We start from the raw sequence: 12,545 nt of genomic DNA on the forward strand, positions 1-12,545 counted from the left end.
CAGACAAACTGCTTTACGGTAGACTAAACGTGACTGCGGTTGTTGTGTGTTGTTACCGCGCTGGGAGGACGTTAACGAAACTGCCTAACAATAAACCCGCATAAGAAACCAAGAACTCTCTCTCCTTGTTGTGCACTCTACTCTCTAAAAGCAGTATATGTTATAACGTGATTGGGCAGGCAAGCTGTTTATATTGTGGGAAAGCGGACGTGAGAACAGGCTGCCCCCACTCAGGTCCGCATTGAGCTGGAGGGGGCGTGGCCTCCAGCTCCGGCTGAATACCGGGAGTTTGTCGGGAGAAAATCTCTGCCGGGAGGTTGTCGGGAGAGGCGCTGAATACCGGGATTCTCCCGCTAAAAACGGGAGGGTTGGCAGCCTGTTGATTACTTGGAGCACTGCTGCCCCCTAACTGGAGGCGTGTGTATCGTTCAAGCATGAATAAGTCCCCCCTTGACACCTCAACGCCCCACCCCAGGATAGATTAAAGTGTAAAAAGTGTGAGCTTCACCCTTGCAGATTAAAGTATGGCGGGCGGGGGGATACATTGTGGTGGTCTCCGCTGCTATTGTATTGATGAACATGTAATATAGATGACAAATCTAAGATGGGTTAGCATCATAAAGTCACTCCTTCCAGAAGCCTCTATCATCATCCACAACCAGAAGGCGGGCTGTGCGGCAATGGCTGCCAGTGTAGATAAAGGTCAAAAGCGGCATAAAGGTGTCTTACCGCGGGATGCAGTTCGGGGAGGATCCGTCTATGTCCTGGGTCGCGAACAGGTTCATCGCTACCGGTCTGTTGAGAGCCCCGATGCCGGGGAAGCTCAGCCGGCCACTTCTCTCCGCCATAGTGCCGGGTGAGGCACGTCAGGTCCGTGCGGGGAACGCCGGCAAGGAAAACGGAGAAGAAGCGGCGCCGCCCCGCAGTGCTCCTCGCTTGCCCCCGGGGGACGTGGTGAAGGAGGCCCGGGTGGAGATGCAATGCCAGCCGGAGAAAGGCGACTGGTCGCGGGGGTTCTCGTGCCCTCCACGCCGCTACAAGGCCCCGCCTACAAAGGGGCGGAGCTCGGAAACACTTTAAAAAATGACCTTTTATCTTGGTGACGTGACATTTTTTTCCACATTTTTAGTCATTTTCATCAAAGGAAGTAAAACACATTTGAGAGTCTGCATATTAAAATGTAGCTATTCGTCAGTTTGTCAATGACGTCACAATTGCACCAATGCAGTGTGGATATAAACGCTGACCTTTAACCGCACTTGCGTCTAGAAGCCATGTTCTAATGTTGCGTTTCACAACTTTATTCAAAATGCTTATTTTGATTTGTAGCCTTTAAGTAACGTAAAAATGACTTGTGGGGAAACACTGGCCTCTAGTGGCGGACAGTAAAAAAAAAAAAAAAGAAATAAAATGTGTCATATTAATGTGAAATAGGTAAAAAAAAAAAATGCATGGATTGATTAGTTTGGTTAGGTTAGTGCCTAAACCACACCAGACGTCATTGTTTGACAAAAGTTTATTAGACGGCACCAGAAAAAGCTTTGCAGCGAGTGTTTTTATTGACAATCAACTGCTGAAATGAACAAAAACATCACAGTCTAACAGATCTTGTTCTTACGTGGTGGGAGGGGGGCAGTGAAGGCAACACGACGTGCGCTAAGAGCCTCGTCCTAATCAGTTGGGCGGCGCCAACACAGATACAACCACAGCTTAGTCAACCTGGAACCAAGCGGGTCAAAGTACGGTATGGCGGATCCACTCGGACACCAAAATAATGGACTTGTAATCAAAAAGAAAGGACACAAGACATCATGGAACACAAAAAACAGGACTTTCCTGCAGGGGAAGGTACAAACTAAAAAAGATTAAAAGAAGGCGTGCGCCAAGAAGCTCAAGGATGGAGTTCAACAACAAATGCACGGCGGCACAGACAAGGAAACATTCCTTCTTCAGTGTTTGCTCTCAGCAGAGGGCGAGCGGGAGCGGGATCGGGATCGCGAGCGGGACTGGTTGTTTTGCGCGGGGGGTGGCGTGCGTGAGCGAGACCGGGGGGACCGCGAGCGGGACTTGGACCTGGAGCGAGATTTGGACCGGGACTTTGAGCGGGAGGGGGACCTATCGCTGGTCTTGCCGCCGCTCAGCGCTTTCTTTTCCGGGGTGCGACTGGGTGTCCGGGAGCGGCTGCGGCTCCTGGAGCGGTTCCGGCTCCTGGAGCGGCTGCGGGAGTAGCTGCGGGAGCGTGAGCGAGAGCGAGACCTGCTCCTGCTGCGGCTGTTGGAGAAAGATCACCAGGATCATTATAAAGTCCCACACAAGAGTTAGGAGACGTATGTGTGCAACTTCAGGACTAGAACATGAACATGATTAGGGCTGCAGCTAGCCATTATTCTAATAGAGTAATCTATCGGTTAGTTTAATCAACCGAGTATTTGCATAAAACACTTTATAGTCTCAATGCTTATTTTAGGGGGAAATAGTTTAAATAAAAAGTTTTTCTGGTTGCCATAAACTTTATTTATAATCTTTCATTTACCCTACATTAGCTTTCTTTAGCATCTATTCACCTGGTACCTTTTTTCACCTTCCATTTACCTTTTCTTCACCTTCTATTACCTACCATTTACATTTATTTACCTCCTACATCATACTTGCCAACCTTGAGACCTCCGAATTCGGGGGGACAGGGTTTGGTGGTAGCAGGGGTGTATATTGTAGCGTCCCGGAAGAGTTAGTGCTGCAAGGGGTTCTGGGTATTTGTTCTGTTGTGTTACGGTGCGGATGATCTACCGAAATGTGTTTGTCATTCTTGTTTGGTGTGGGTTCAGTGTGGCGCATATTTGTAACAGTGTTAAAGTTGTTTATACGGCCACCCTCAGTGTGACCTGTATGGCTGTTGACCAAGTATGACTTGCATTCACTTGTGTGTGTGTGTGTGTGCAAAAGCCGCATACATTATGTGACTGGGCCGGCACGCTGTTTGTATGGAGGAAAAGCGGACGTGACGACAGGTTGTAGAGGACGCTAAAGGCAGTGCCTTTAAGGCACGCCCCCAATATTGTTGTCTGGGAGGAAATCAGGAGAATGGTTGCCCCGGGAGATTTTCGGGAGGGGCACGGAAATTCGGGAGTCTCCTGGGAAAATCGGGAGGGTTGGCAAGTATGTCCTACATACTTTCTATAACCTTTTCTTTACCTTCTGCTTACCTGCCTTTACCTTTTAAAATTTACTTTCTATTCACTTTCTTTGACCTTTTTAAACCTTCTATTTACCTTAAATTTGTATTCTTTATTTTACCCTCATTTTATGCGGTCCGGATTTGATCAATCTTTATTCATTAAACAATTAATTGAAGCAACATGATATAAATGGAAGCTTTTTCCTTAAATAAATTGATAAACCGCTGCAGCCTTAATTGAACGTGATCCAACTCACCCTCTGCTGTCCTCAAAGATCTTGATCTTGCGCCCATTGAGCTCGGTGCCGTCCAGCTTGGAGATGGCGTTCTTCATATCGCTTCGGGATGCAAACTCAACAACCCTGCGTTCAGAATCACAAGGCATTAGATTGGGGAAGGGGGGGAAAAAAAATTAAAGGCCAACTTGGACCAGGACTCACCCTTCGTTTTTGGTTGGCCTGTGAGCGTCAACAAAGGTAACCTCGCCAGCTTTCCTCATCAGGTCTTTGAGGTCCTGCGTGACGTGAGAACATTAGTTAGAACACTAGCAGACTGACACAGCGCTCAGGTGTCTGAACCTTTTTTTTTTTGGGTCACACCTGTAAGTAAAGAAATGAACAGACAGCAAACAAAGCAGTGCACACAAGCTTACTAGTGTGGTGGAAACTAATGAAGTGCTAAAATGGTTGCAAACTAAAGAGTGAAAATATGTTCCTAATAAAAACCTTTTCCACTGCATGGTACCTTCTTGGCCAGGCTATGGACGCTCATCGGCTGGTTGAAGCGCTTAGCTTACCCTGTTGCTGTACCTCAACACTGCAGTATTTTTTCCCCTCATGCTGCCCTCAGTCTCCTCTTGGATGAAAAGCGTCTTTTTACTGCTGCCAGTTAGCAAGTCGAGTTCGCTCACTTCTGTTTGGAAGTGAGGCAATGAGAGCGGAGATGATACTTTGCAGTGGAAAAGAGACATGACTTGCTGGGTAGAGACAATGCTATATCGTGTGTGAGTGTGAATGTAGGAAAATCTAGCTTTGTTATGTCCTCTGACCGAGGCTGAGACTTGACTAGCAAAAGGGACCCTAAGAGGCCCTGAGTGGCGAGCCTTAACTGTTGTGTGCATTGGAATGTATTCATATTTATATAAAAAGGGATGTAACGGTACTGTCGATACCAAGGTGCATCGGTTTCAAAGGCTTCACAATATTGCCGTGATATGTGATGGTATCAAACGAAAACTTGATGAGTTAAGGTTTGTTTTCTGGAACTTTAGCATTGCACTCGGGCAGAAGGCAGGGTAAACCCTGGGCTAAAAGAAAATAATTGGGAAGCACTGCTTAAAGGCATTCAACTTTTATTTCTTTTAAATATATTTTCTTGAAACATTGGATGTTGCTGCACTATTCTTTGCATTTAATGTGTTTGTAGAATAAATATGATGAGAACATTTAAGCATTATGTTTGTGTTCAATCACAGTAAGTGTTTAGCCTAAACAGTCCTGCCACATTATTTTACATAATTTAACAATATTACCTAGTCTTTTTTTTTTTTAAATGTATACATACACCACAATACGTGATATCGTACTGTGAAATGTTGATACCGTTACATCCCTATTATATAATAAGAGCTAAGTGTTCAATACTGTGCACCCCTTTAACCAGCCCACCCGCTACAAAACACATGAGTTGTAATTGCTACTTACCTGTGTCCATTACCAGGAAGACATTAGCATAGCGTCACGTGTCCAAATAGCAAATGGGAACCAATGCAGTGTTAAGCCTTTGAGAAACGACCCGGCATCCGGCCTCCACAAGTAAGGGACCACCAGAGAGCAAGTAGGAGGAGGGGTGTTCGCCCAACTCAACACCCCGCCCCAGCTCCGTCAGCCAAAGAAAAAGACCCAAAGAGGGCGTGTGGGGAAGACTGCGGCGGCCCGCCAGATTTGAGAGGGCGTTACAGCAGTCGGGGATGCCAGCCCACAGAACCTCCAGACCGGCTACGGACCTCCTAAGGCTACCGTATCCTGCGCTAGACCACTCTCGCCCGCTACCAGGGCCCAGCCAAGACTTTAGACCGGCGGCAACTGCGTGTAAGGAGAGGCACCAAATGGACACTATTCAGAAAACAACCAATAGAGGGCGGTGCACACTTGTGACCCCTCCGTGGAGGGTGTGCATTCACCTCTTGACAAAAGCATACAAAGTGCTTTAAGTTAGATTTTCCACTGGCAGCAATTAGCTGCTCTCTCTAGGAGAAGTGTGGATTTTTGGCCAATTAGCTAAAAAAAGACCCATATTGACATGGGCCATTAATACATGATCAATACTTTTAAAAACAACTTATACAGTTTATGAGATCAACTTAACAATGGTGTGCTACAAAGGCTGACTTGTCTTACCTGCCAGCTGATGCGTGAAGAGAGGTTCTCCACAATCAACCTGTGGTCCGTGCGCACTGGGGGCCCATACCTATTAAATAAAAAGCAAAATGGGCATCACGGACCTGACAAGACACAGAAATTAGGCCTGGGCCGATATGCAACAAGTCTATTGACAAAACGATAAATTTAAATTAGGCGGGTAACTTTGCAGCTGCAAGGGTCACTGTTTGCAGCAGCTACGGGCGTTTGTCCTACATGCAGTTATTGGTGATAATGATAACTGTGGTAAAGGTTCCGACGGTTAATATTACCGTATTAAGTCAAAATGATCGAAAAACCGTGATTGATAAAAGCACTTGAATAAACCTATGGTAGGACTAGCATTAGCTTGCTAGCTAGCATAAATGTTAACATAAAATTAAGACAATGTTTTTCCCGATTAAATGTCATACCCCAATCTAAACTCGAATTAAGAAATTACTGTCCAAACTAAGATACAGTATTCACATTAAACACAAAGGCTGAGCGGTCTTTCCCCAAAATGACCAATATAAACTCCAGTGTCAAGTTTAAACAGACGGAGACAGGCTCCGTACAACAGAAAGTGAACTTGCTTGACGTGATGACGAAAACCGGAAGTGAACTGAACTGCTCAAACAATCAGCAACTATCAAACTTTCTATACAATCACAAAATAAAATGGAAGATACACACATATTTAAACAAAATTTAAAATATGGATCTTATGAAGCCCAAATTTTTTACGTTTCTTCTGCCAAGAAAGTATATTGTCTGTATTTATTTTAGTTATATTAAAAAAATACAACTTGGTTAAAAGATTTCAGTGTGTGCGTAAGTACTTTTTGAGCACATACAACACTAATACCGTATTTTTCGGACTATAAGTCGCAGTTTTTTTTCATAGTTTGGCCGGGGGTGCGACTTATACTCAGGAGCGACTTATGTGTGAAATTATTAACACATTACCGTAAAATATCAAATAATATTATTTAGCTCATTCACGTAAGAGACTAGACGTATAAGATTTCATGGGATTTAGCGATTAGGAGTGACAGATTGTTTGGTAAACGTATAGCATGTTCTATACGTTATAGTTATTTGAATGACTCTTACCATAATATGTTATGTTAACATACCAGGCACGTTCTCAGTTGGTTATTTATGCGTCATATAACGTACACTTATTCAGCCTGTTCACTATTCTTTATTTATTTTAAATTGCCTTTTAAATGTCTATTCTTGATGTTGGGTTTTATCAAATACATTTCCCCAAAAAATGCGACTTATACTCCAGTGCGACTTATGTTTTTTCCTTCTTTGTTATGCATTTCCGGCCGGTGCGACTTAATACTCCGGAGCGACTTATACTCCGAAAAATACGGTAATGGTAACCGTGATCATTTTGGTCACAATAACTGCATTTGGCCAATTTTTTTTTATATAGTTTTGACCCACCCCCTCCTTAACACAGACAGAACCTATTTTATCGCTTTTAATTTTTGTTCAGGTGCAAAATTTTGTTAACGTACACGTATGTCTACATATATTTATTTTTTATTACTTGTTTGTTTTATTCAAGTTGGATATTTAAAAGTTTACATTCCAATTACAATGTTAAAATAAATAAATACAAATTGATTGCATTTTAAAGGGTATACTTGCACTGTTATGTAGTGTTACATCATTGGTTAATTGGGTCTCAACAAAATGTTGACAATGTTGTTCATCAGCAATAATTTATAGATCAATACTGTTGAGCAAAACCTGCTATCGGCCCAGGCCTAACTGAGATTGATCAAGGAAAATTAGAGATTAGATATGGTCTGACATGGTATGCAGCAGAGCAACATCTCGTACCTTGAACCACTGCTGCGAGATTGACGATAGCCACTAAAGCGGCCCATTCCAGAGCTGCCGCCACCTCCCCCGCCACCACCTCCTCCTCCGCCGCCACCACCACCTCCCCTTCCTCTCCTGGAGCGTGCGTGCTCGATGGTAACCCTGCACCACAGAGAGGGAGAGAGTCCACATGAGCGAGCAGATAAAACTAAACGTGGACTTTGGAACTTTTTAAGAGCGCACCTCTCACTGCACAATTCTTTGCCATTTAACTCGTACACGGCGTCATCTGCATCTCGGTGGTCATCAAACTCCTGAAAGAGGGAAAAAAGACATTTTAAACTGGGGAGTAAATCTTTAATAAGCGCAAATAGGGATGTCACACTGACCACAAAGCCAAATCCGTTTTTCAAGTTGATTTCCCGGATCCGTCCAAAGCCCTTAAAAAACTTCTCCACATCTCTTTCTCTGGCGTGGGGGCTCAAACGGCCGATGAAGACCCGACTGCCACTCATTGTCTGTTAAACAAGATGCCACAGAATTAGCCACACACAAACATTTACAATGACTATGTTTACACTGCAAGACAAATCGGACCAAATCTGATTTTTTTCCCAGCTGACTGTTTAGTTTACAAGTAAAATGCAATCTTTATTAGACTCCAATGTAAACGTGCACAGGCCCCAATGTGGCTTTGACATCACTTGCATGCTCTATCTGATAAAGTGAAAACAAACTAAGATGACCAGATTCCGTAAATTAACAAGTGGCTGCTACTACTACTTTGCAAAATACCTTAGTGTTTCTTTTTTACATAAATACAAATGTATGTTCTTATCTTTTTATAGCTGTTAAGAAAGAGGAGATACTAGGGGCGTGAATATTTGTGTGTGTATGTATATACATATATATATATATCTTCTGTCCAGCCACTCAGGCAAATATTGTTGTGTTGCCTTATTTGCATTTGAATTTTATTAAGCATTTGGTTAGAATTTTAATAAACACAACCAGTTTCATTTTAATTTATACAGAAATTCACCAGAGCTGTTTATTTTATGGGTGGGGAGATGTAGTTAATCATAGAACTGACACCCAATGTTATTATAAATAAATAAATGATAAATGGGTTATACTTGTATAGCGCTTTTCTACCTTCAAGGTACTCAAAGCGCTTTGACAGTATTGTAAAAAAGTATTGATTTTGAATCGAGAATTGATTCTGAATCGAATCGTTACACCTAGGGCTGGGCGATATATAAAGTTTGTACGATATATTGATATATTTTTAAACAAGGTATGAATTGAGAAAATCCGAAACTCTGGAAGTCTGCGCATCCCTTGGACGCTGATTTTTTATTATTATAGCGATTATCGCTTTCTGCCGGTGTTTTGTTTTGTTTATATTTGCCGGATCAAATGATTAATTATTGGTCGACTTCAAAGTAATGCACTTTCTGGTACAACTTCTTAAATTTTGATTCGCCAAAAGATTTATCGATCACAAATATCGCACTTCCGGTATTAGGACTCCGGCGTGTTATTGTTGTCGTCATGGCAAGCAACAAACCCAAGAAGCGAAGCTTCAATGAAAAGTGGTTTCTTTTCAGCAAATGGCTCACTTTTGAAGATGGAAAGATGTTTTCAGGGCCACTGTATTAAATTAAATTGAAACCAACTTGTAAAATGTTAAGTTTGTTGGCATTATTTGCCATGAAAGTGTAGATGTGGCGGTTTTTAAATGACTTATGATCTACATAAAGGTGAGAATAATCAATTAAATTTGTCATATGCATGTATGCCTTGGCACACGATTATAATCATTTCATGACCAAGGCAACAAACTTTTCACACTGTTATACTGAAATAAATACACCTACAACTTATTAAATAAGAATATAGAAAAAAATACCGGCAGCAGTAAAGTTTAGATCCAGGAAGGAAAGAAGAAAGTCAATGAATGTTTATAACTGAATAAATTTACATATGCATAACATTTTTTTATGCATTAAGTAACGTTTATGGCAACCTTTTTCCAAAACACACTATAGAATGTGAGATATAACAGGATAATGCATACATATATCATTTGTTTTCAGAACAGTTACAAAAAAGTGGGACCCCAAAAATTTACGGTGGGACCCCATTTTGAAAATTCCTAGCGCCAACACCGTACATATATATTTTACATTTAGCCTATTATCGGCGCACTATGACAGTGATTCACCCAAAATTTGGCCGCCGAAAAAAAATTTACACTGACGCTGCCGAACCCGGATGTAGTTTTCATGCTTACACGAACGATATAGCTGGACCAAAGCTGATGTAAAAGTAGCAAACAGGTCGCATGGCCGTGTATTCTGCAAATACATTAGAAAATATCAAATTCCAAACAGATTTGACCTACCTCCTGATGTGGCCCAATTCTAATGCGTAATTATCAAGTTTGAGGCACTTTGGAGCGTTAAGATCGTAATAAAATATCCAAATCTGCATCACTAGAGAGCAAAAAATATGGTTTGGTGTCCAGTGTAAACGGAGCCTATAAATTATCTGGCTAAACCGGTTTGACAGTGATATAGCTGGACCAAAGCTGATGTAAAAGTAGCAAACAGGTCGCATGGCCGTGGATTCTGCAAATACATAAGAAAACATCAAATTCCAAATAAATTTGACCTACCTCCTGATGTGGCCCAATTCTAATAAGTTTGAGGCACTTTGGAGCGTTTAGATTGGTAATAAAATATCCAAATCTGTATCACTAGAGAGCAAAAAAATACGGTTTGGTGTCCAGTATAAACGGAGCCTATGCATTCTCTGGCTAAACCGGTTTAACAGTGATATAGCTGGACCAAAGCTGATGTTAAAGTAGCAAACAGGTCGCATGGCCGTGTATTCTGCAAATACTTTAGTAAAGATTAAATTCCAAACAAATTTGACCCAATTCTAATGCGTAATTACCAAGTTTGAAGCACTTTGGAGCGTTTAGATTGGAAATAAAATATCCAAATCTGCATTACTGGAGGGCAAAAAATACGGTTTGGTGTCCAGTGTAAACGGATCCTATAAATTATCTGGCTAAACCGGTTTAACAGTGATATAGCTGGACCAAAGCTGATGTAAAAGTAGCAAACAGGTCGCATGGCCTTGTATCCTGCAAATACATTAGAAAAGATTAAATTCCAAACAAATTTGACCCAATTCTAATGCGTAATTATCAACTTTGAAGCACTTTGGAGCGTTTAGATCGGTAATAAAATATCCAAATCTGCATTATTAGAGATAAAAAAAATATGGTTTGGTGTCCAGTGTAAACGGAGTCTATAAATTATCTGGCTAAACCAGTTTAACAGTGATATAGCTGGACCAAAGCTGATGTATTCTGCAAATAAATTAGAAAAGATCAAATTCCAAACACATTTGACCTATCTCCTGATGTGGCCCAATTCTAATGCGTAATTATCAAGTTTGAAGCACTTTGGAGCGTTTAGATTGGTAATAAAATATCCAAATCTGCATCACTAGAGAGCAAAAAAATACGGTTTGGTGTCCAGTGTAAACGGAGCCTATAAATGATCTGGCTAAACGGGTTTAACAGTGATACAGCTGGACCAAAGCTGATGTAAAAAGTAGCAAACAGGTCGTATGGCCATGTATTCCGCAATTACATTAGAAAAGATTAAATTCCAAACAAATTTGACCCAATTTTAATGCGTAAATGTCAAGTTTGAAGCACTTTGGAGCGTTTAGATTGGTAATAAAATATTCAAATCTGTATCACTAGAGCAAAAAATACGGTTTGGTGTCCAGTGTAAACGGAGCCTATACATTATCTGGCTAAACCGATTTAACAGTTAATGTTTTACAGCACTTTTCTACTTGCCACTACTCAGCAATGTAAAATATTTCGGCTCAATAATCAAATCGATACTCGTATTAAACACTTATAAAACGGACATTTAGCAATGGGGTAGTAAAATACAAAGACGCCATAAACCGTAATCACAATTTAAATTACGACTTATCGAGAACATTTTTTTTAACTAAAAATATATTTGAAATACTTTAAGAATTCACAACGTTATCCGTATTTTTTTTTTTTTTGAAAGATTTCAGACGAGCTAGTGAGTAGTAATCATGCAAAGGGGCCTAGTTAGCTTATTCATCCTTAACTTCGGCGCCATGGCGACGATTTCACAAATAAATGCCATGTTAGAATGTTATCAAACCGAGCACAGACGCGAACATACGGTACGATTAAACTTTTTTTAAAAACAACAACAGGCCTGAAAGTGCTGCAAATAAAATAAAATTAGTTTTCTCATTCACAACTCCATGTCGCGCCTTTCTCGCCACGATGCCTTCTTTCCTTTGGCGTGCTAAGCTAGCAGCGGCTATACGCCAAAAAACACGATTTAGAGTCGAAATCCGATTTAAAAAGTTGACGTTTGCACAATTGATTTAGGTACTAGACACATATCAGCCAGATACTCACCTTGGTTTTTAATAAAATTCGGCTCACGTCGAGGGTCGATAGCAACTTCTTGCTGCTCGACTCGTTCAAAATGGCGACCAAAGGGCTAAAGTACAGACAGGGGACAAGAGTTAGCGGTGGGTTGCCAGATGGGATGTCATCCCTTTATCTTGCCTGTGTACTTATTTTCTATAAACAGTTCACCAACCTTGCTACCAGATCAATTTAACATTTTAATCCTTACATTTTATTTAGCATGTAGCATAATTGCTGTTTTTTTAGTTTAAAAGTGATTTATTGAAAGAAAATTAGGAATGTAACGAAACTTTCAAATACGGATATATAGTAGAGTTTGGCAACGTCTCTAACCATTGATCGCAACAGCCTACTAAATAAACAGTAAATATAATTTAAAAAATTAATCAAATATTTGTGAAGAAACTGTGTGTTTAAACATTCAGTGTGTAAAAAGTTAAGTGTGTAAAAAATAATTGCAAAAAAAAAATGTGTGTACAAAAATTCGGTGTAAAAAAAATCGGTGCAGAAATTGCAGGATCGATTGCTTCAGTCTTAATTTACCGTCATTGAGTCTTGAAGATTAAACACACACATTTTTATTACTGAAATTGTCTGCATAATTTGAGTGTGTCCAAAA

General features: G+C 40.9%; 2 protein-coding genes across 4 annotated transcripts in view; both read right to left on the reverse strand.

Moving 5' to 3' along the window:
- pacs2 (phosphofurin acidic cluster sorting protein 2) overlaps window positions 1-1,019 on the reverse strand; it is a 104,135-nt gene extending 103,116 nt beyond the window's left edge. For all 3 annotated transcript variants that reach the window (XM_062041281.1, XM_062041280.1, XM_062041279.1), the window contains exon 1: window positions 730-1,019. In XM_062041281.1, coding sequence (XP_061897265.1) covers window positions 730-848 — 119 coding nt within the window. In that variant the 5' untranslated portion in view covers window positions 849-1,019. The remainder of the gene's footprint in view (window positions 1-729) is intronic.
- Window positions 1,020-1,498: 479 nt separating this feature from the next.
- Window positions 1,499-12,054, reverse strand: srsf5a (serine and arginine rich splicing factor 5a). Its single transcript, XM_062041265.1, has 8 exons — window positions 11,912-12,054; window positions 7,806-7,934; window positions 7,660-7,730; window positions 7,435-7,578; window positions 5,575-5,644; window positions 3,616-3,689; window positions 3,433-3,537; window positions 1,499-2,271 (listed from the first exon to the last, which is right to left on the reverse strand). The coding sequence occupies exons 2-8, from the start codon at window positions 7,929-7,931 to the stop codon at window positions 1,950-1,952; spliced, it is 912 nt and encodes a 303-aa protein (XP_061897249.1). The 5' UTR covers window positions 7,932-7,934; window positions 11,912-12,054; the 3' UTR covers window positions 1,499-1,949.
- Window positions 12,055-12,545: the final 491 nt, after the last annotated feature.

This window comes from Entelurus aequoreus, linkage group LG03 (assembly GCF_033978785.1).
Source record: "Entelurus aequoreus isolate RoL-2023_Sb linkage group LG03, RoL_Eaeq_v1.1, whole genome shotgun sequence".
Taxonomy (NCBI): domain Eukaryota; kingdom Metazoa; phylum Chordata; class Actinopteri; order Syngnathiformes; family Syngnathidae; genus Entelurus; species Entelurus aequoreus.